Here is a 25,000-nt window from a genome sequence, read left to right on the forward strand (position 1 = left end):
CAATTTTACATGCACTGTCAAAGGCAAGCAATAAAGAAAAGCTGTGATTTCACTATTTGCGGTTTCCTTTGACCGAGTGGAATTTCAATGAAATTGTCCATCCAATTCATCCGATTTTCGTCAAATTGACAAACTCGAGTTATCGGACGCTGGCCGTTAAAAAAAAATCAAACGAAAGCACCCGAAGTGATGCTTTGACTAAGAGCTCGTCTACGAGAAGTAAACACATCTTTCAGTGCTATGTTTGTGGTTATGAGTTCTCTAAAGACGGAAGAACAAAACTAGGAAGTTGGCTATCAGAACTGAGAATTCCTTCAACCTTCAACCGTAAAGAATGTTTCGGGAAGAGCGCGTGTATGTATGAACAAGTTATCACATTCAAATGTTGGTCCGGATCCCTACGATTAGGGGTGTGTTTTAGTGTGTGAATTCACTGGAAGTATATTGGCTTTGTTAGACTACTGGAACTTGGTAAGTGCCAATACAACTACTACATCGCAATTTTCCGCCTCTAATCTTAGAAGTCTATCAATTGAAAGCGAAACACTTATATTTAAATGACGCTGATCCACTAAATTAACATCAAAACAAGATAGCTGCTGCTTAAAAAGGTAGACGAGTGTTACAGCGAGTATTCACTCACCCAAACGTAGCGGCAGTAGCTGGGCCGCAGTAATGAAGTGGTCCGCATCTACAGTCTTCGCTATCGCGTTCCTGTTTGGGACAGTCCTTGTTGAAGCGACAGAAAGGGAGATAAAACGAAAGCAACGAAAAATCAAACCACAGACTTCAAGAGAGAACTATGATGATCGATATGAGAGGACGATTGGGACGCTGACGACAAACTCAGGCGAAATATCATCAGATGTGTATGAAACTTTATTGAAAAAAAATTATGACGACGACAAAGATCTTGTTAATTTTAATTACGAAACACTGTGGCGAAACGGTTCACGAACTGTGACGAGAATTTCACTCGGCAGCGCTGGGTTTCTTGAAACCGCGCAACCATCACAGCTTGACCACGTTGTAGAAAGAACCTCAATTACTAATCGCGAGGGTGTAGATTTTAATATCTCATTTTGGCCTTGCCTTGACCAGCAATCCACGAGACGTCGATTCAAAAGGTTAATTTTTGGACGTGATAGTCGCATCAGGTTAAACACGTCATCGCAAGCCCAGAAATTCCCTTTTTCGTCAACTGTCAAGATCTCTACAGGTTGTTCAGGTTCGGTTATCTCTCACATTCACGTTTTGACATCCGCCCACTGTGTTCATGATGGTGTACGCCCACTTGAACCGATTGCGGCCTTGAAAGTCGGAATTCTACGGAGACATGGAAAACTACGTTGGATTGGCGTCAAGAGCATCAATTTTCCCGAGATGTGGCGCCTTAAAAACATCTCGCCGAGTTTCGATTATGCAGTCATTACTCTTCTTAAGCCTCACAAGCGACCCTTCTTCAAACTCGGTGTCATCGAAAGCGAGGGATATCTCTACAAATTACATTTTGCAAGTTTCCCTGGGGACAAAAAATCCAATTCACTATGGTACAGCCACTGCTACTCTCGGGTGATCTCCCATTTGCTGATTGGTAGATGCGACGCATCCTCTGGAAGTTCTGGAGCCGGGACTTACGTCAGAACCTCTATGAAAGAAAACGGGCAAAATCGGGTTCTCGTTGGGATACTGTCAGGATCTGGAAGAGTACGTTTGCCAAGCGGTCGAATCAAGATGTTTAACCTCGTAACCAAGTTGACGAGTTTGAAAACGAGACAGATTTGCCGATGGATCGGTGCTGGTTATGATTGTGTGACGTGGAGCTCGAAAAGCGTCACTCACAGGCTTCGATCATTAGAGTAAAGGAAAAACAATAAAGACGATAAAATAGAAACGCCAGAGGCGGCGATGCCTACCACAAGTTCCTCTGAAACGTCAGCTCAGGGCTTCAGAATTTATGACCGAGCATTTGACATATTTGAATCCATATTACGTTGTCAACTAAGGAGTAAAATTTTCCTAAATGTCATCAATTTCCACATATCTCCTTTCCTCAGACTTTTTATATTTGGTCAGTTTTTTCGACGAAGTTTTGCGACTCTTAACTATTGGGTGGGAATTGAACCCACGACCTTCGGGTTAGGTCACCGCTGTTCTACCGACTGAGCTAAAAAGTCAGACGGGAACAGGGCGGGGGAATTGATATTTAAGATATAAATCTCACGGCAATGAATACGTAAAAGTACAAGGAAGGGTTACGTGTTTACAAAACGTTGGCCGTGTTGCACTCATATGTCAACAGATTTAACTATTAGAGTGTAATGTGAAGTGCTAGTTTTCTTTGACTCTTAGCCAATCAACGTAGTGTCTTCGTTTGTGTCACATGTATAGATATAATAACAAGAATAAACCATGAAGGAGATTAATAAAAAAAATAATCACGTCTGCCAAGGTAAACGATCACTTGAAGTGTGGTTAACGAGTTTTTTGCTTTAAGTGGGATGATCACATGGCCGAATCTTGCTCGAATTCCAGTGAAATTAGAAACTTAACTTACGAAATTGCTTAAATCGCACTCATTTGGGAAGCAAGCAAAACGCAATGCCGGACAGAAAGTAAAGGTTTTTTTGGTGAGATTGTTAGCGAAAGGTTTTCTCCTTGAATCGATTACCGAATGCTCAACTGAATAAATACTTACATTTGCGGCCATTTTGTTTTCATTCACCCTGAGCTGATCTGAGCTTATCTGAGCTTATCTATGACCAAGAAATCTTTAAAATGCTTGGCACTGCACCATGGATTGAATGCTTAAAGACATCTCCAAGTGAGAGAGCCTGATGGTTGTTTAAGAGGTAACAACCCTCGAGTTTAAGAGTCAATGCACGACTCTTGTCCATATGGTCCATTGTCCGCTCTTGCTATCAATTGTCAAAAAGTTCTTTCCCATGCATGCATGTGGTCTCATCGGTTTATCTCTTAACATCATAAGATTTATTGCTTCGTAACATTGATTCGGTTTAATAAATCGGTGTCGGTTGTCTCTTGGTACATTAAGAAATTGTCGTCTAGTGCATTGCAACTAAGTGAAGTGATGTTTTTTCTTTCATCAACTTGAAGTCGTGCAAGTCTTAAAATGAGAAAGGGTTCTGAGTTTCTATAAAAAAAACGGTGCTGCTGCTTCAATAGAACTTTCAGTGGGAGAGTAAAAGCTCAAAAATTTGCCGGTTTTATCAAACAAAAAGAGAAAGTACGAGTCGAGAAAATTCGATCTGACGAAGGGAGGTTAACGCTCGAAACGTCAGGCATTTTATCTTTTCACTCAGTAAGTTGTTTGATTATACTGTATCGGTCGTTTTAACGTTTTCAAGTAATTTTCAAAGAAATGAACAATTAATATCCAGAGATATTCAACTTTTTGTTTATAGAACGTCAATCCAAACAGCACATTGGTCACTATGGCAACCCTTAAGGGCCAATTTTGTGCCTAAAACAAGCACACATATTAAGTACATCTCTCCAATAGTTCAAACAAGATATTCACACAGAAACTGTTTGAGACGATATGCAATTTGAACGAAAACTATAATATGTCAGAGACATGAGGAGATACTTAAAAAACGAAAACGACATCTTTCATTATTTCGAAGTTCCTCAGTCATGGTCACTGAAAGGTAAATTTTGCATAATGACGACTGACTTGATTCAGCGCGAATTAGCTCTAAAGTTAGAAATGACATTCCATTTTTGGAGCGCCGGATATCCCTCGTAACCGCTTGTGCGTCTTTTCTACGCTGAGCCACTCGGGGAGAGCAGTATCTATTTAAAAAATGCGAATTTTGATGACTTTTACCTAGGTTTCAGGTACGTAGCTATTTGCATAATCCACTCTTGTTTTAAGTGACTTTCTTTGTGGCTATAGTATCTACACAGTCCTGCAAGGAAGCCATTCGGGCCCTCGCCCGAATGGCGCTCGGGCGCCATTCGGGTTAACGTCAAAAGGAATGCAAAGAAGATTTCTCATAATGGCAAACCTCTCCATAATGACGTTCTAGAAAACTGATCACTGTTACGTTTTGGTATACAGTTTGACAAGTCAAACTTTCAACAATATTAACGTTAACATTCAACAACCCGGAGATGCAAAAAACCTATCCTGACATTCAGACATGATGTTTGCTGCTACACTGATTTGGAGAATTAGTAACGTAATATCGCTTAAAAAGTTACAATCTAGACACCAACTTTTTGTGCCTTGTGTCTTTTAAAGGAGCTGTGTCACGGAATTTAGCCAAATTCAGCGACTGGAAACTGGCAACCAGATCAACCGAAACATGAAAAAAACTACTTAGAACATTAATGGAAGGTTTGAATAAAAACGGCAAATACAAAAGGAGGCAGGGATGGGCAAAATCGAAGAAGATTAAAATGGATTGTAATTGGGGTTTTTGAAAACTGTTCAGCGTGTACGTAACAGTTTTTAAAGTTGATCTCTGTTGTTTGCAACTTTAATTGTGTTTTCGATACACATTTTTTCGTCAAAATGCTTTGGTTTGTGTTGTTTAAAAGTAATTTCTGAATTAACCGTTAAGTCGTATGAAAAGAGGTTAGTAAATGGTAAAACGACACAAAACGAACCGCACTGCAGTGACACAGCCCCCTTAAATTCCTCAGGGGTGATCCAAAGATATCACAAGACTCCTTAATATGCTCATCAATTTGACCAAAAAGGGAAAGGGTCACCCTGCTGGCAGAGCCTTTCTTTTTCTTGCTCGATTTTGGCGTTCTCCTGAAAGACTCGGCATGAATCGAGTAGGATCTTTATTGAGTATGTGCTGCATGTTGCCAGGATACAGTCTCGAACCCAAGCCTAATATGCCAGATCTCGCCGCCATCTTGGCTTTTCACTGTACAGCGGGCTCAATAATAACCATCGGTTTTATCACTAAACGGATGGCCGCACTGGAAAAACCAGTTTAACGTGAGCAAACAAGATTGACTAGTCCAGAAGGTCGGGCTGCGACGGCTTCAAAGAGTTAACGCAGGCAGAGCCTCCTTTTCTCCTCCTCAGCAAAGAAAAAGACAAAAGGAAGCGCTGCTCGCAGGGTGGAAAAGGGTGCGTCCATTGAAGTAATTTGTCTCCTTTTCTTTTAATAAGATGCAAATGGGTGTCAAGTAAAAAGGTCTTCATTATTAAGGCTCAAAGCATCGGAAACGGCAAAGACATGACAAGCTTCCAAACGAATAGCGTTGATGGCACCGCCTGCCCAGTTGGTCACGTGGGATGATTCTTAAACTATCACGGTGAAAGTTTAAGAATCATCCCACGCAATCGCCTGATTGGTATGGCAAGCATACTCAAAGAACCAAACCTAATGTTTGGTCTTTCCAATGTACTCATAGTTCGTTGTTCCCTCTGACAGAGAATCCTTAGATTTTGGTATAAATATGACTTAGCGTCTTGAAAGGTTTTTGGCCAACTTTAACGTTGTGGCTACTCAAAACTCTCTTCATAAGTTCCATTAACCCACTTTGTGGTGCAGGGATGGTGTAGTGGTGAGAGCACTCGCCTCCCACCAATGGTGCCCGGGTTCGATTACTCGGCGTCTTCTGTGGGTTGAGTTTGTTGGTTCTCTACGCTGCACAGAGAGGTTTTTCTCCAATTGCTCCGGTTTCCCTTCTCCTCAAAAACCAGGAATTGCCTTGATTTGAGTTAATTGTTGATTACAGCTTACAGTGTCCCCAATTAGTGCTCCAGCGCTAGAACGACTAGACACTTCCGTTCGCCGATTTGTTATGAGAAGGAGTCACTGGTACTGTACAGTTACGATCGCTTCTTGGCCTTAGAATCATAGGAAGATGGCAGACATTCAGCCCTCGTAAGCAACGTTCTAGTAGAGTACGGACTCTTCGGCGAACACATTCATTGCTGCCGCAGTGAGTGACATCAGGAGCCCATCACCGGGAGCCTCCATCCAGACAATATCCTTGAGTGAACCTTTGCCTGTATCTTTTTCTTTTTAGAATATTTTGTAAGAGGAACGCGATTACTGGTGCGTGACTGCTTGTGACGTAATACAATAGCTTTGTTCTGATTGGACGGCGTAATGCATTCGTGGGAATTCGAACGTCTAAAAGTAAAAAAGATACGGGCAAAGGTTGTCTCCATGAGTTTATATGGGAGATAGAGACTCCGAGTGATGGGCTCCTGGTGACATTCATTACTGTTAACAAGGTAAGCAACGCCCGGCCGAATCCCTGAGGACACGAACATTCATTGCTGCCGCAGTGAGTGAGCCTAAAGCGTACGAATGAGGCAGCTCTCTAATCAAGAGAAGAGCACATTTTTCTTCGAAAAGAAAGGATTGTGGTCAAAGGCGCAAGGCAATTGTGGTTAGGTGCGAATGGAGGAAATAATGCGCGATATGATGTTGTTACACAGAGGATTTCGCCTCTCGTATCCTCATAGTTCACTGTCACGCCACAAAAAATACATTCAAAATAGTTCAATGAAAAAAGGCCAAGAACTTGAAATGTTGTAGGAAACAAATCTTTTAACTACCTTTCGAATTCGCAGGTCTGTGCGGTATGTAGTTTCTGACTGAGTTATTTGTCGAAGCGTTTCACGCAACGTTAAACGTCAAACTGGAGCTTAAGCGGGAAAATGTTGGCGGTGAGAAACTTCTTCTCTACTAGCCATTTATATCTTTTCAAGCAGATTTAACTACGTCTGTTTATTTTCATTTATTTTTTCATTGTCATTACTTTCCTTATTTGGTATTAGTCTTTCAGTTTAAATTCTATTGTACTTTAGGTAACCGTTACTTCTGAAGATGTATGTTGGAGCATACGAAACGTCAAGTTCATAAACGTTTTACAACGTGCGTTGTCTCGTTTGTTTAAATTTATAACCGCAGTTTGTTTGCTATTTTTACTCAAGTTGAAATGGCCGAAGATTAAGAGTGTTTACGATAGGGTTTGAATGGAGGCACCATGTGGGCCACCAATATGGTGGCCGGTAATCAACGAAAAGATCTGGAATTCACTGCGATGAAAGCGCTCATGTACTTTAATGGCTAGCTCAAACTGCTGAGATTCATAGGGATAGACATTTTTTTCAACCAAATAAGCTTTGTATCGTGGTCTCATGCAAGGTGACAAATCGGAGATTTAAAATGCTTTATTTTCGAAACGAACGAAACGGAACTGAAAACTTGGGAACTGTCGTTAATTAGGCCTTTTGTAACAAACGATCACATGGTACAAAATCCGCCATGCTGGAGGTCAAGCTCATTATTATTCCCCCACTGGGACATTAAAACAAAGAGACCTGAACCAGTGGGGAAATAATAATGAGCTTGCCCTCCAGCATGGCGGATCTTGTACCATGTGATCGTTAGTTGCAAAAGGCCTATTACTGCAAGCATATAATTGAACATCTCCCCTAAGCTTCCTCTGGGCAGCATTTCTATCATGATAATTTGCGTAGAAGCCTTTTGGTTTGCTGAGCAAGAGTCGGATGTCTGAGCTTTTGAGTAAAAATCTCCAAATTCGAAGTGTGTATGAGAGACGTTCTACAAACCATTGAAGAGTTATTTGACAAACTTAAATTTGAAGGTACTTACCGTGCACCGACTATTGTTTTTTTGTAACCGATTCTATACAGTTCTAGCAACACACGAAAACTTCCGAGGGTACCGAGACTTTTCATTTGCTCCGATGAGTAACGGAGAAATCTCACCTTACGTATACTTACTTACGGAGCATTCACGGAGTCTAGCTGCGCATGCGCAGTATACACAATAAGGTTCAATACTCTTTTATCTTCAAGTGCTACTATGATCAAAAAAATCAATTATCATTTTTCTTTGGATTTCAAAACTATGTTACCTAAACAGTAAGTGAACTACGTTTTAAGCCTTGATTTAAAAGATATCTGTTACTTTTAACTGGAATTTTACTAATAGGCCATTTCCGAGTTCATGTCTGCCTCCTCTTCAAAGCGAGTCTAAGTGCGAAGTTTTTGTTATGAAAATTTGTTTTCATTCACATGTAAAGTAGAACTAATTACCAACACAAAAACTTCGCACTTAGACTCGCTTTGAAGAGGAGGCAGACATGAACTCGGAAATGGCCTATTGATGGTCCGCTATTACTAAATTTATAATCTTGAGAGAGCTGGGTCGAGGAGAAAATGACGTCAAAGACTCAACAGTTTAAGAAATGCAATGCGTGTGTATGCGGCTGAATTAATATGCAGCACGGGAGTTTCGGGCTTTCAGACATTAAAACTCGTGTTTTGCATATATAATAAGCCGCGCTTACACGCTGAAATTTGAAACTAGTGAGTCAATCACGTCACTTTTTCCTAGATCCAATTCTCTGAGCTCCAATCGGTCAGTTTTGAACGTGAGTAATGGCGGACCGTGAAATCCAAAAGTTACACTCAAAGTGAACAGCCTTTGGGTAAAAATCGCAGCTCGAGATTTTGCCAGTCAAGTGTTAAGCATCACACTTTCAAAATCTGATGAAAAAAAGCAAGTGATTTTTTGATCATAGTAGCACTTTAAAGGTAGGAGCTTAAACTAACAGGAGACGTCTTTCTGAGGAGATGGCGGGCTTTCCTGTCATATTTCTCTCCCTGTTGAAAAGGACTTTTCAACCCAAGCGATTTCGAAATCCAAAAACAAAACAGAACATTCATTGAGTGAACGAGAGAATAAAAAACCTTGACGGAAACTATGGTGACTGATCGCACTGGTCAACGCGCAACCCAGAAAATTACATCCTAAAGAAATTAGAATTTACAGAACAAAGAGTCTACTTTGATCTCGATGTGGAAGACCGGAAGAAAGCCCTGGACGACAAAAAGAGGGCCCACCCGGCTGAAGCGTCTGACTCTGTACATCACACACTAACTTAAGCAAAACTCGAAGAATATAGTAGCAACGACAAATCTCTGATTTAAATAGTCGCCTGACAGAGCTCGGAAAGACATGAAACGTAGTTGTCCGTACTCAGGTAAATTAAGGCCTGTGCCCAGATGTATTTTATGAAAATAAGTGAAGGAGCGGTCTAACTATCGATCCATTAAATATAACACGAAATAACTTTGGGACATCGTTGGCAGCAATAAAATGTGAAACCTTAACTGCTATGGGTAAGGTAAGGAAAGCGCTTTCCGAGCCAATGACCCAACACGCCGGTGCTTATACCCGGTTTCCGTAGCATTAAGCGACTAGGAGTATTTTTAACTCCCCCCTGGATGGGATGCTAGTCCATCGCAGGTTTACCCCCAGCATTTCGCTGGTACCCATTTATACACCTGGGTGAAGAGAGGCACCGTGGGAGTAAAGTGCCTTGCCCAAGAACACAACACAATGTCCCCGGCCAGGACCCGAACCCAGACCAGTCGCTCCGGAGTCGAGCACACTAACCACGAGGCCATCGCGCCTCCCACAGAAGTGAAATGAACATATCATTCCCTTAAAGTTTCGGAAACTTCAATTTTCTGCTATATAGGATGATATATTATCACGTGACATGTCAAAGTTATTTTTAGCACAGAAATATTCTCAGCTAAACGGCAACACTTTTTATCATTTTCTGGTGGCTGGATTTGCCTTGATGATGTTGACTCTATTGGGTACATCATTTCTTGGACATTTGAAGATAATTTGAAATAAATGTCTGAAAAAAGAAATCTTTTTCCATTGGGGAGTGGGCACTAGTATAAAATGCCGTATATTTCCAAAACTAAAGACATTTCAAAATGGCCAAACACAGTTCGTTTTCTTTTACCATTTTGAGTAATCTAATAGTAGCGAAGTGAAATTAGTTTTAGCATAAACTGTTGCCGTTTTTCATTTTGAGTTTTGTGGCCGTAACAAGTCACGTGACCTCATTTGCATGCGTCATTCACGTCAATATAAAAACGTTTGTGACGTTATTAGTTTGCGGAAGTCTTAGGTTGTTATTACTAAACCTTCAGAATTTAGACCACCCCCTTACTTTTTTGTGCAATAATTGGGACCAGGTTGGGGCCAGTGCCTTGATTTACTCGAGACGTTGTCCGTCCCCTGTTTTGGAATCTTTATGAGAATGGTGTGTATAGCTCATCATGTCCGGAACGTTCATCTAATTACGTACTCTGATGATCACCAGATAATCTCATGGCTATTTTGATGACCCAGAAACGAAAATGAGTGCATGTGCATTAACATTTGGAAAACCGGCAGTAACGAACACAAGATCCAGAGTACTGAGAACACCACTCTTCACCAAGTTAGTGTAGAAAAACACCATGCATTTAGTAAGCATATTCAGTAGTGATCAGTGTAGGAAAGCCAGTCAAAGAGTGCATCACGGCTGGCTATACTCTTCAGGATAAATAATCCAATTCGCACTATACTGTGGCAAAGTTACTGTTTGTCAGTTATCTGAAGGATTCATAATGTCTCTAACGTACTGCCGCCATCGATTTTCTTCGGGCTCTAATGCTAGGAAAGTTGAAAGGATGCAAGAACGTCACAGTGACCTTAGGATTGTCTAGAAAGCCATAGTGGTTTCTTAAAATCTTAAGATCCGGTGCAATTTACCAAAATAACATAATAGGCAATTTCAATATTTTACTGCCTCGTGAAACATGGTGTAGTATCAAGAGAAAATGAGGGGACAGAGAGGGAGGCTCAAGGCTTTGGCCGGGATATGTTATGTCCACGAAAGTTATTTTTAGACGAGCGGAAGTCTTCGTTCTAGGGGAAGTCTGTCTTCCGAGACGTCCGCATGCAGTCTTGCCTCGCTCTCAGGTTCTTAGTGAAAAGAGAAAATGATGACGCACGTGGAAGGCTTATGAATATATATTTTCTTTCAAACATCGGACCGAGGTTGGCCTGCATGCGGACGTCTCGGAAGACTTCCGCTCGTCTAAAAATAAGTAATGTTGGTCTCAACATGTCTTATCCATATTGTGTTCATTGTACTGTATTTATCCTATAAGTGTCTGTCTATCAAGCGGCTGTTTCAACAGTACTGCGTTATTGCGCAGAAACCACGACAGTATATCGACTGTATGTAAAACAACTAGATGCTTTCCATATGCGGTGTTTACGGAGGATTGCCGGTATATCTTGGCAGAATCGGATACTCAACACCGAAGTGCTGTCTCGCTGCCATGTGCGTGGAATCGAGGCCTACTTGATGGAAGCCCGACTTCGGTGGGCGGGGCATGTTGTACGTATGGGTGAGGAGAGACTAACACGTGCTCTGTTGTATAGGCATGTACAGAGAACTGTCTGATGGCACACGCCTACTCGGCGCTACCAACAAGCGTTTTAAGGATCAACTGAAGAACTCACTTGCCAAATGCGGTATATCGGACTTTGAAACCCTTGCAAGGGACAAAACTAAGTGGAGGACAGCGGTCAAGTGGTGGTGTGGCCAAGTTTGAGGAGTGCTCAATAGAACAACTCAAAGAACGTCGTTGCAGCCGCAAAGGGAGAGAATGTCAGTTCCTGGATGCTATCCCTGTGATAGATGTCCAAAAGTCTGTGGATCCGTAATTGGACTCGTGAGCCATCGCAAAGCTCGTGATCGTAAAGGGGACTGACAGTATTTCTTCAAATATGGATCTGTTTTCTCTTTCAGCGCCATCTTGAATTACGTCATGCGTGCATGGGCATTCTCGGTTTTTACCTCCAATACTCTAAACTTTCCGTTTTTAGCCCTTATTCCACCAGCGGCACATAGTAATACTTTCGATAGACGTTCTCAAATGCACCTTCCTCATGGCATCTCGGCTCGTACACTGATTCTAACTTCCAAAGCTCTCCCGGCCAAAAAACGCACTTCATAATAAATTATTACTCCTAGATTTATGTCTCCTAACGTGATGAATGGTGAAGATGCATATGGCGTCTACGATTTACAATAACGTCTTGCATATTTAGATAGTCTCCCATCCAGATGCCGTGACCCCGTCCGACAGAGTAACTTCAGCGAACTTGTTAGTTACGGTACTGGCCACTGTCACGCTGAATTTTGATAATTCACAAGTCTTTCGCATGTACATTACTGTACTTTATTCACACGAAAAGTAGAACTAATAACCACAGCAATTCGCGCTTTAACTTTGCTGTGAAAAAGAACTTGAAGTGAACTCGGAAATGATTCACATGTCAGCCTCCATGCCAAATGAATGTTACCCTTCTCCTTCGCTTGCAAAGCAACTGTTGAACGCACTTCAATAATCCGAGATTACTACTAGGGTTAGGGTTAGGGTTAGGGTAAACACTGTGGCAAGTCCTCCTTCTTTCTGTGTCTCCAATTACCTTGTATTAGCTAAATACATTTAAACGTTGAGTGATCCACAATATACCTTTACACTTGAATAAAGTTGATTGATTCGCATGATGAGCAAGGTATTAAAACGTAAATCGATCCACCGGGGTTTAAATATAAGATGTACTTATTATTGATCTTAACAGGATTTTCAATGAAAGAAGGAAGGGCAGTGAAAGAAAAGGGATTGATCTCCTTAATTCCTTTCAAGAGTAAGGAGAGATATTCTTCTCTCAAGGGAGATAAACGCCGGGCAGCTTACGCCATAACGGGTTGGGGCTTTTGCGCAGCTTATATATCAGTTTGCTCGGTTTTCTTTGTTCTGTCAGGGAAATATATTACATAATCCCCCACTTTTGTCAACTGACTGAAAAGCTGGAGGGGCTCTGATTGTAACAGGGGATCGCGGGGCTGAAACAATAGCTGATAACAATAGCAAAGCAGTGGAATATATTCCCCTCACCTTAGTCCGCTGAACATAATCCCGCGAACATATTCCCCTCGACTTAGTCTAAGAAGAAAAATGCCAAAATTCAATCATTATTATTACTATTTGAAATTATTAATGATTTCAGTAGTGCCATTTCAAGTTCTATGACACCTAACAGAGCCTATACTCGCTGCAACGACATTGGTAGCGGGTGGACCTTCAAGCAATAAATCGTTGTCTTCAGGGGTGTTAAGTTCTAAAGGAAAATAAACCCGAGACAGCATTTTCAACGTCTTAAGTCTGAGCATCCTGGCTGTGATTCTGATTTGTCTCATTCACAAAAGAAATCCAACTGCCATGAATGAGCTTCCAAAGAGCCGGAAAAGCTACTTTGGGTTAAAAACAATCCGTCTTCGGGGGTCGCTCATTGCTCCTAAAAACGTTGTGTACACTTATCGACACACTTTTAGGCGTCCAACAAGGCTCCCTCGAGAGAATTTTTTTTTTTAATGTAGAGAACCTCACCAACTGACCAATAAGCATTTTATTGACCTGTCCCTTGTACACGAGGGAAATATATCTCGGTACAAGGGAAGTATATCACATATCCCTTCGCTCCAGATCACTAACCTTTACCTGTCATAACATGAGAGTGAACGTCTATCTTTGTCCAAAAATTGAGCTCTTTTGTTACAGTAAATGGCACATTTGAAGAATGCTTGTAAACGGAAGAATTCATATGGGTTTTCAAACATCATATCAATAGGAGGTTTTCATGTGACGTCATCGCCGTCATATTGGTGGACGAAAACAAAAGATCTCTTGTTAGCTTCTTTTGTTCGTCCACCAGAAGTCGTGAATTTATTTATTGTTATTGGTTTCTCTAGAGGTTGGTTGGAAACGTCCTATTGCGCATGTGCCAGTGCCACGATCTACATTTTGTTAATATGCCCCTCTGTTGAGTACATCCAGGTAATTTCAAACAATTGTGAACAGGAAGAGTGGAATTGGTAATATTCAGCTTGTCTTGATGATTGAGAATATTTGCCAATATATGAAAAAAAAAAAAAAAAAAACTACCACAGACACGAAGACCCTTAAATTTCGAAACTTATATTATCAACAAGAAATAAATACAGTAGTAGATATCTCTGCTTGTCGGTACGCTTTAGATATGAATGTGCATTTTGTGCTTAATATGCCCAAATTTGGACTTAAAACTCAGACTTAAATGACAGTTTTTTTTTTACATAGTTGTAAATATAATAATTTAAGGTTATTTCAATACAATATATTTGAAGTTAAATGTGCGAAGTTGGACAATTAATACACACGTTTTCGCTACTTATTTCTGAAAGCAATGTCAAACCAATTAAGCAAATCACCTCATGTCTGATAACATTTATTACTTTGGTTTTTCATTGGTGTTTAGCGATTGGGAGCTGGCATGCCGTCAAGCAAGGCATCATTTTTTTCCGAGGGGTGCGTCGTCAAGCCAAGAACGAATTTGAGCCAGTTTGAGAGGAGTGATCTTCGTACCTACGTTCATACGGCGTCTTTTTCCGCGAAACGTAAAGTAACTGCCGAGGCCCGAGAATACTCCTATGATAAATCGTTCTACTGGACGACCTTTCTTGCGGATCTTGCCGTAGATCCCTGCGCCAGAACTTCCAGAATTCGAATCGCACCTGTTTAGTATTGCATGATTTAAGAAATGGGCCTTGCAATACGAATACCATAAAGTGAACTCGGATTTATCGGAGGGGAAAGAAGCGAATTGAATCCTCAATGTAATCGACAGATTCTCGGGGATTTCATATATTTGTAAGTATCGGGCCGGAGACGGAGCAGGGCGGTGCAGTTTGAGAACAGCGTAGTCGAAGCGATTATCCCCCGAAAGAGTCCATCCACGAGGCACCTTCATGTAATCGACGCGTATCCACCTTACTTTTCCAGGTTGCCTTAGGACACCCACCTTTAAGTGTGGGACGTCCGTAATGTAATTTATTCCATCATGGATGCAATGAGCGGCTGTAAGTATATGATCCTGAGCAATAAGGGTACCAGTACAGCCCGTGTTAATACTGACCACTGCGGAATAGGGAAGATGTTTCGCGCCTTCAGCGGATACTTCAATTCGATCGTCGGTACCAAACAAAGCCCTCTTTCGTCGGCTTGGCCTACGATTCGTGTTATCAAATAAGTCCATATTATCGTCAATAGATTCGAAATCTGCCACATCTTCTTCTAGTTCGAAATTTGGAATTTTATCCCAGATATCATGGTGTTTTTGCCGGCCTTTCTGTATGTCAACAAGTGTAAGTGTCAGGCTACCGTTATGCCAAAGTGTTTCGTAGTTAAGCTGCGACAAACTCTCAGTGTTCCGACTTGCATTTGTCAATTGATCGAGGTCCACTAAGTTGCTGGCATTTGGCCGACGGTCCTCAGTGCGACGAATAGTACCAAGTGAGGTAGTTCGAACGTCTCTGAGAAAGAAGCTGAGGGCTGGGAAATCGTCTTCACTGTCATCTTTTGCGGACCATGGTTCCGTATCATTTTCACTATTCGTGGACGCATTCAAGCCACTCTTTGAGGGAACTCTAACATCTTCACCTGGCTTTTCCAGAGACGCAATTGAGGCTCGTAAAGTAAACAAGTACAACAAACTCACTATAACAGAACTTTTCGTCGAAGCCATTACAGGACTCTTGTCATTTGGCACGGATCGAAAATAAAGTGAATGAGGTACTGCTGTGTTGCCTTGTTTTTAATTCTCTTTCCAATGACGAATCTACGAATGAAAGAACAGAATAGGATTGTCATTGGAGCGTAAAACCACTACTTATCATGTAATCACTTCTATATTAGAGAAAATAATTACGTTATCTGCTTTTCAGTTTTTCTGTTTTTACAAGGCCTCTTCTTCTTCACTCGTTGAACATCATAATTAGTTTCTTACAAGAATCATTCATCATTTGTGATTTACAAGTACGCTCAGTGAAATAGTTACAATGAAGTATAATCCTTCTCCGGATATTTACTAAGTGTACCCTCATTTTTACGAGAAACGGACAAGTCTAATAAAAATAGAAAACACCAAGAAAAGTTAATTAACGTTAATTAATTGATTTCTTATTTTGTATGTGATTTTAACAGGATTTTATTCAATAATTTGTGTTCAATAACAGACAGGACTTGCTTTAGAAAGGCGGCCCGCCTAGAATAGCTTCGCTAATTGCGGGTCGCCTAGGACTGTGGTGATATTGCAATGCTAATAAACAAATAAATTGAAATTGAAACTGAGTTTTGTTTCACGTAACTTTCAGGTTCACGGTTACTTGCAATCGCTTGAAACTGTCTTAGTGAATAACAAACGCAAAGTAGGGCCAGAAGCACATTATAGGACGCAACAAAAGGATCCAATCAAACGATGAAAGACTGAAGAGAAAATGATGGTTACAACTGCAGTTCTGTTCAATTTTAAAACCAGAACCCTTGTTAAGGACAGCAATATAAAAATTGGAACGCCTTTTTCTTAATCGTAACTTAACGGTGACGAAATTAAGTTTGCAGCATTAAAGGAGTATCGCCTGTAGCAACATTCACTCGTCATGTCTATTGCACAAACCAGGAACTACTTTCGTGATTATCCTTTTCGTTTTTTAACGTACACTATGGATAAAAATGATTAAGTTGAACGGAGTAAGTACTTTATTAAATCACTGCGGCGTGCGTCACCTGATTCCCTCAGAGCGGGTTTCAATTTAAGAAACTTAACTGAACACTTTAGCTTATTACGATTTCGCTTTTACTATGTTTTTTTAGTGCATTGACAAGCTCGTTGATTAGTAGCCGGAAACTGAATCAAGCGTCACTTTCGAGCTGGCTAAAATCAGCTAATGTGCTTATCGTGTAACTTGTCAGGCGACTTTTACTATTAGCTTCGAATTTTGATTGGTTTACAATGGATCGTTTTCACGGTTCTCGGTTGTTTTTGGCTGGAATACCTTTGGTTTTTAATGCTCAGCCTGAGTTTAACAGGAACTGCCAATAGCAACGTCTATAACACAGTTTACTATGGATTCCCGAGTAGCAATGTTATGATGGGATGTATAATCAACAAAAGAGGGGAGACGCGTAGTCAGAGAAAAAACTGTTAATCAAATAAGTCTTGCGAACGTTGTTAAACGCTCCCGGAAAACCTTACCCAGTGAGCTGATAATTTTATTTTCCACAAGCCGTCGCTGACTTTCTTAAGAGCCTGGTTCCCTTCTTTCGTATTAGTTCGTGAATATCACAAACTATTCTTAATGGCAATACTAGAACTAAGAGCGTTGTTGTTGTTGATTGTCTTGACTACATTGTGGTAGATTTCATCGTAAATTGACTCGGCCAGCTGCAATGAACTATTGCGATAATGAAGAACTCACTTCTCCTTCGCTTACTAAGAGATTTAATTAATGAGACTTCGTCGCATGCTAATACAGGCTGAAAAATAAACATGTCTGGAGAATAATTGAGGGGAAACCTAAGTCGAATTACTCTCCAATAATGCATACTAGGCTTAATTTTCCACTTTTTTCGAGTTGATCTTTCGATTCTTTTCTTGGCGCAACGCTTAAGTAGGCCTTTAGATAAAGGATGTATTACATAACTCTCATTCCATCATTTCTGTGTTATGTGGAAGTTATTATAAAATATCCATTTTGGAAACCATCCTCATTTTGCTCAGTTCACTCTTCCGGCATAAGATCTTTTCCAGAATTCGGCTAACTGGAAAAGCTTTTCAAAACAAGTTGTTATCCGTTTCTATGAACATTTCAAGACATGATCCTTTTTAATGGTTTCCTCAGCATTGCTTTTTGTGCAACGAAGGGAAACTCAACTTTTGTTTGGACCGTAAGTCTCCCTCTCATGCAGCTGCAAAGTTATTTGACATGTTTAGGAGTTATTAACCCGTTTTTGCAACAAATTCAGATGCGAACAATTTAGACATAAAGCCGAAACCCGAATGAGTATGGAGATGAACGTTGCTGAATGATCTCTGGCGCAATGATTAACAAGAAATATATTAGAGAATGACAGATGTATTACTAGTTTTTTTTCCTCGTCGGAAAATTGGTATCAATTTGGTAACGAATTGGTCACGGTAAATCTAAATTCTTAAGCTTAAGCATTCATCAAAGAAATTTTGGCAGAAGCAACAAAAGTTACCTGAACAAAGTTCAAAGTACAATGAGAAACTGACTTTACTGGCCGGGGTTCAAATCATCTTTCATCTTTCCTTGTACGTTAAGGTTAAACATTTGTTTCACAAACCATATACCGCTGCGCCATTCAGAAATCTTTCATTCCATCGCCTAAACACGAACTAAAAACATGTCCAATATACCGCAAAAGGTTTTGAACAAAAGGAGTCAATGGTCATCCTAACCGGAAAGATGGCTTAGCATATTTTCACGAAATTTGTTTTTGAGTCGGTAGATTTTGGAGCAACACGCGTTTCACTGGCACTATCCAATCTGACTGGTCAAGAGCATACCTCTAAGTCCTACAACTCAAGGTTTCCTCTGAACTTGACAGAATATACGCGAAAGAACGCGACGAATATTGCTCGCATATTGTCAAGTTCACTTCAGAGAAAACGTCGCCCATCACTCCCACCTTTCCTTCCGTGGTCGTGATGGCAAAACAATTCAGGATTGAATTTGGTTTTAGTATGCTATCTTTAATCAAAAAGACAACTGTAAAGACCTCTGTTCTGTATCGTATTACTCAATTACTCATCCTGTGGCTGTCAGTGTAAACGTTTTTTTAAACGTAAGTTCAGGTTTTTACGAGCAATTATATTTCAATAGTAAACCGCATGTGTATTTATCAAGAGGGAGAACGACACTAAAATTGTAAAGTATGACAAGTATAAAGATAGCACTTCGATCTTCAGTCTGAAGTGCGTCCTTCAGCTATTGTATAATATTTATAATATATATATTTTTCTATGGACCTGGGAAATGCACTCAGTGAAGAAAAATACTCGACGTCAAAAGCATGAGTTAATTGTTCAAATACTGCGATGGCTTAACTAAGTTGTTCTCCCATTTGTTCAGTAGCCCTTTAACATTCTATGCAAAGACGATATGTCGTAGAAAGGATCTCTTTCAACTTTTAGTCTACTTTTTGATGAGCCGTACAAAAAGATACCCGCTGAGGAAACGAATCGGGTATGTCCTCTGTGCATAATCAGTGAAGTAATACAAAAGAAAATGAAGTGATGTCAACTCCATTATTCTCTTATCTTTACTAGAAGGCCACGATGGAATTCATAGCTTCCAAAAAGGACTTCAATATTAAGAAACTGATAAATAATTTTGTGCCCAACAAAGGCAGTCCGCCTCTGGACTTTGAATAAAATAGAGTCATAGTTCTTTCACTGACTGATTATCAAGGCGTATTGAAGGCGTACTGAATCACTCTCCTACTCAGGTTTAACCCATGCTTTTGAGTAAACAGATCCGTAATTTCGTTTGTACAAAGAAACCAAAACTCGAACAAAGAGAAGCGAAAACATGAACGATATCACATACCAGACGAGTAAGGCTGATGTAAGCTTAGTGCGCAACATAAACTCGAGTGACCTTTTTTATCGTTTTATTTGTTTGACCCTTCATTGATCAAACGAATGCGCGACGTTAAACCTTGTAATCTAATTTATTACGGCAAAGTACCTATACCGCAAAACTGTGAAAATGCTGGAATTAATCTCGCTCTGCAAGCCTATTAGCACCATTCAGAGCACAGTCAGCGACAGATTCAAGAGTTTAACGTAGCACAAACAACTTCATAGAAATTCACGGGGAAAATACGGGATCCACATCAAAATCAGCTCTTGTCTGATTAGTTTAAATTGTCAGTTTTTGAACTGAGAAGGTGTAATTTTTTGTATATCGCAATTAAGGGAAATAGAAAATATGTTAGGCAATATTTGAAGAAGTCAAGACGATAAAAAGAGGCGCCGGTTCTAATTAATATTGAGCGAGTGCCAACATTGATTTTAGCTTTACCTGAATATAAAGGAACCTTTACACTTTCGGGTTCCAAATTTGTTCTGTAGACACCTACCTTCAAAAACAAGTTGACAGACTTATTTCACAGTCAAGAGCTCCTTTCTTTTACGGACCACTTGAAACGAAATGGTGCAATAAAGACGTGCCAAAAATCTTCGAATTAAGCATTAGTTTTCGTCATTGACACCAGCAATGATCTAGTTAGCGTCTGAGACTTGATTTGACTTGATTTGCTTTCATTGTTAATTTCAGTTTACAGTGTCCCCAATTAGTGCTCCAGCGCTAGAACGACTTGACACTTAAATAAAGTTTCTTTCCTTTTCCTCCGCCTTTCAGGCAGGTCATTCCGCTGACAAAAGGCGCACTCTACCGTTTTGACCAACAAAGCATTGGATCCCGTCAGCATGAGCTCACTATTTCCGGTTGTTTATCGTAGAGAAAGCAAGAACATGCTCAATGTTGCCAAGCATAAATATTAAATGTATTGTTTTGTGCGATATGGAAGTGACCGGCGGAACTCAAGCGGAAGTTTGACCATCACGGATCACCGCAATCGCTAGCGTACTTAAAGATGTAATCTTGCTGTTATTTAATTATTCAGTAAATCAAAATGAAAGATCACTTAGCTGGACACACAAAACACAAACAAAGTGACTGTTAGTAGTAAGAACCAAAAAAGCAAGGAGAATAAATCAGTTGTGTTCGATTTCCGATACGTGGTTTTGGAAATGGCTAAACAAACCTGAGCGGTGTTGCGCCCGAGAATGAACAAAGGCCTCAACATCTAGCACCTAACTTTTATGGAAACTTGTTCCCTTTACCGCTTTTCTAGCAGAATGGTGGCTTTCATATTCAATGCCCGTGGATTTTCCGGCCTGTTATAGCGTCTTAGTAGTGTTACAACGAGCATATCTCATTCTCTTTGATTGACCTCCCAAATACTGTATAGTGTCCAAACTTTTTTCACATTTGGTCGTGTGTGATGTTACGAAAGGGCGTAAGCATTACTGACACATGAAGTTTCTAAAGAAGCACCCTCTTGAGGAAACACGATTTTTTTACTGATCTCTTGTCATCATAAACGACTCGTGAATTGTTATGAGCGATGATTTAATTACATCAACTGTTTGTTTTCCTTTAGCCTTATTCGAGCTTTACAAGGGCGAAAAAAATCTATCCATAAAGAAAGTTAAATACGGGGCATAGAAATTTCTAGAGTCGCTCAGATATCACCCGATCCCTAAGTTGCTAGAAAAAATAAAGCGAGGCTGTTAAAAGAAGCTTAGTCGCGCGCCAAGGATTTTCATTCTCCTTCTTGTTTCAGTTTGCTTACACGAGTAATTTCCACCTTTCTAAAGTTATCTTATTGGCAGTGTTGAGGAAATCGACTTTACCGCAACCACACCTAGAAATTTCAGTTGAGCTGACGGACGCGATTGACCTACAATTTGAACTAAATTTGGACAGAGATGACAAGTTTTCTAATTCAGTGATTATTTGAAATATCCATTTTATAGAAAGAAACTTAGCAAGCTAACTCACCAGTTACAATCGCAGTAAACCGTCAGCGTCCAGAAGCAAGATCCAATGTCATTTGCCGAATGCTACTTACTGAAAATGTACTTTGGCACTTCAGTGCGTGAACACTGCAACAGTGTATTGGCACGGTTTTTTTAAAATGGATGCTAATTAAATCATTTGCTATCGATGGACGAAAGAAATAAGGATATGAAGATAAATAGATTTCGTGGCCAATATTTTTCTCACAAATGCAGGAAAGATGAGTGGTGGAAACAGATTTCGTGTGTTAATTGCTTCCGTTACTCTGAACTAAAATTGCAATGAGCTTTGCAAACAAAAAGGGTTAAAACTAAGTGAAGCAAAAAATGATGTATTAACGGATGTTGCTCCAGCATTTTCGCGATAAATCGGCATTGAAGTTTAAAAGAAAAGCTAGTGTGGCGCGGTCATGGGTTAATGCTGCTCTTGCCTTTACTAAAAGACTATCTCGAATCGAAAGTTACATTCATTTGATGCCCCGTATCTTCTTAGACATTAGGAAATTAATGAAAGTAGTAAAGAGAATTCTGTTGAGAAGATTTACTTCAACTGATAGGTTTTTGAAAGATAGATAGACTTAGCAAAACCAAGCGCAGGGTTAAGATCGCCTAACCAACACCGTCGCAGGGGTTGAATAGAATCGAATTGCGTAAATTGCGTAAATTGGGCGAAGGGTGTCTTAAGAGGTACTGCTGATACACCCTTTGAAAACCCTTTGAGACCATCTGTTAGACCATTTGTCCAAACGTTTTCCAAAGAACGTGAAAAGTTACGTAAACGAATACCTCCAAAACCGCTCAACCCAAAAAGCGGAGCACGATGTTTGTCGCCAGAATGGGAGGCAATGACGAATGAAAACGAAAGGTCTCGAAACAAAAATGCGTATGTAGTAACGTACACAAGAGCAACATTCTCGACAAATTTCAGCCATCTGCAAAGGCAAAATGGACAGGTGAATCAGTCTGGTGTCTTTTGGATGACGAGAACGCTTTAAGCACCTGCATTTACATACGCCAAATTTTTCACTTCTGGAATTCTTGTACAAGCGTGACTGACTGCATCTAATGTTGTTCGTGAGCCAACTAAATCACCCAAGGCTCTTAAATGGAAGATAAAAATAAAAGGCTTGAATCTGTGTTTACATGAGTAGTCCCTAAATTTGCTTAGGTAAATTATCGCGAAACAAGCTTTTTCTCGAAAAATAGGAAGAAGTGATTTAGTATCAGGATAGTTCTCTAAACGGGCATAATGAAAAAGGGGACAAGTATTAGATCAGGTTGCAACGAGATGCTACAACCACATAGTACAATTCAACTCACCTTTGTGAATATACTATAGGGAGCAAATTGGTTGTGCTCAGGATGAAACCTTAATGCGTCTAACTCATACGCAAAAATGAAATTTTAAAGAGCACAGTAATGCTTTTAAGTGAAAGAGACTTGGTACGCGGAAATCATGTCTGCATTCCCTTGACCTTTTTTGGAGAGTAAGGCTTGCGAGACATTCAAGCGCCTGAACAAGTGAAGTCCCAAACACTTAACGACACATTCCTTCCGGATTGTTCCCGAATCAAAAAGATGGAATTGAAGGAAGAGACGATAAAAAAACTGCGCTTCCACGGATGTGAAAAACAAAATGTAATAGCTGACACATTTTATTTCGTGAACGGAATTCTAGAAATACGCGCCGACGGGTTAAGCACCGACAGTAATTTCTCTGAAGGAGCTTTGGCGGGAAATCTTAAAGATACTCGATAAAGTGATGAAATCGACGAGTGTAAATTCATTTTAGAATATATACATTTAACCTTACTCAATCGCAGTACTATTGTAAATCGTGGTCTTGATACTCACTCATAGGAAAAATAAGAGAATTCAAGGAATGCCTTCCTAACGCAGTATTGCGGCGCTTTATCCGAGGATTCTTTTGAGAAGAGGATTATTGGCAAAATTCAGCCGAAACCAAATTAGATACCTTGACGTATTGCGATCGAAAACTGTATTGTATGCTTGTGCTTGCCGCGATAATTCCTCTTAAGTCGCATTAGCGCTAGCCTGGCGGGGCTATTTTGGTGATCTCATTATGGCTTTGACATGTATCATGTCAGATTTCTAAGGACAGCAGAATGTTTATTTTCAGTCTGGGTATGAGCAACAAATTGAAAGCACCTGCATGGATAAGAGAACAATGTCTGGAAAGTTTTCGTGTGGTAGAACATGTCTTAAAAATAAACATTTATTTTTAAGATCTATCCTAAAAATACTAGTTGCTGAAAAAGCTTAAATTAGAGCAACTAGCACGATCTGCATTGCGTACAAGAGACAAACTACAGCTCTGCAGTGAAAGGAAACCGGCAATGATTTTGACATGTTACTATCATTATAATTCAGTTTTACTGAATGACGGACTCATAAGTTCCACATACTGAGCACCGGTTGAGAGGTAGACATCAGGTTTATCTTAAAGTTACTTCACAAGAGCGTAAGAATGACCCAATTGGATCTTAAACTTCACACCCTAAGGACAGAAATTTGGGGTTTGTTCGATGGACCGTATTCCGGAATACGAATACATGGAATAGATGTTAGATGTCATTCGTTTTTATGGAGACACATTGAACTTGTCAAACAACTGTTACTTAAAAATGCAGTTTTAAACATATCTTTATTATCCTTGTTGCTTAAAACGCCAGACATATCGTTTTAAACAATCACTCCACGTATTTTTATTCCGGAATAGGGTCAATCGAACGCACCCCAAAATATTCGCGAGCTCAGGCAAAATTTCACTCCCACGTTAATGGATACTCGCTTTACGACAGTGTCGTAATTTTTTTCTCAATTTCTGCCTATATTTACATATTTACACAAATGAAAAAAGACTGATGAAGGATACCCATGTGTTATCCAGTTTATAACATCAGTGGCCATTAACCGAAACTGTCAAATGAGATGATTGATTGATTACTCCAATGCTCAAAGGAGAATATTTTGTTTTGTTTGAAACAACTCACCCAGTTCGGTGGAGCCCCCTAGTTAAACAGCTAACTTCAAAAATTTGTAAAGATACAAAATAAATACAGTCAATCTTCAATGCAGTAAATTCATAACCATGCAAGTTAAGACTTTCAGGCTTGGCTCTGACGAACAGTCACTACGAAAAGCCCGTTGACTACGATGCTGTAGTTCAGCTTTCTGCGGAAAGATACACCTAAAGAATGCTTCTTGTTGTGTTTGACGAAACACAAAATTGAAAAAAAGATAAAATCTAGTATAATTTTATCCTAGTTTTATAATGCACATTGGCATCGCTTTTACGCAGCTTTGTTATATTTTGATGCAAAAAGAATGGCATTTAACTGCTGATATATTAAAACACGCTGACTCAGTTTGCCTCAGAATGTCGGAAATCACGTTTCCGAGGACTTGAAATTTAAAAAATTTCCGGAGGAGAATACCCCTGGACCACCTGCAGCTGATCATCGAACCCCCTTTACTAAAAACCTGAACCAGCCCCAGCAATTGTTTAAAACGAGGACAGAAAATAAAATGATTTCACCGAAGCTAGGAAAGCCTTAGTGACCGAATGAACTTATTTTATGTATTACCGT

At 40.0% G+C, this 25,000-nt stretch overlaps 2 protein-coding genes across 5 annotated transcripts in view; one reads left to right on the forward strand and one right to left on the reverse strand.

The window, feature by feature from the left end:
* Window positions 1-188: 188 nt before the first annotated feature.
* On the forward strand, window positions 189-2,443 carry LOC137975916 (serine protease 23-like). Its single transcript, XM_068823128.1, has one exon. It carries the CDS (start codon window positions 676-678, stop codon window positions 1,861-1,863), a length of 1,188 nt encoding a protein of 395 aa, XP_068679229.1. The 5' UTR covers window positions 189-675; the 3' UTR covers window positions 1,864-2,443.
* An 11,362-nt stretch (window positions 2,444-13,805) lies between these two features.
* The window catches only part of LOC137992865 (serine protease 23-like), a 13,019-nt gene continuing 1,824 nt past the window's right edge, over window positions 13,806-25,000 (reverse strand). The window contains exons 1-2 of one of the 4 annotated variants that reach the window (XM_068838427.1): window positions 22,710-22,847; window positions 13,806-15,557 (exon numbers count right to left, since the gene is read on the reverse strand). In XM_068838427.1, coding sequence (XP_068694528.1) covers window positions 14,232-15,464 — 1,233 coding nt within the window. In that variant the 5' untranslated portion in view covers window positions 15,465-15,557; window positions 22,710-22,847 and the 3' untranslated portion in view covers window positions 13,806-14,231. Of the gene's footprint in view, window positions 15,558-17,980; window positions 18,132-19,885; window positions 20,172-22,709; window positions 22,848-25,000 lie in introns of those variants that run through there. The other 3 variants (XM_068838436.1, XM_068838421.1, XM_068838445.1) reach the window with 3 other exon arrangements.

Source organism: Montipora foliosa, chromosome 1 (genome assembly GCF_036669935.1).
Source record: "Montipora foliosa isolate CH-2021 chromosome 1, ASM3666993v2, whole genome shotgun sequence".
In the NCBI taxonomy this organism is placed as follows: Eukaryota; Metazoa; Cnidaria; class Anthozoa; order Scleractinia; family Acroporidae; genus Montipora; species Montipora foliosa.

Coding starts and splice junctions, on each gene's coding strand:
- LOC137975916 (XM_068823128.1), top strand. CDS start 676: ATGAAGTGGTCCGCATCTACAGTCTTCGCTATCGCGTTCCTGTTTGGG.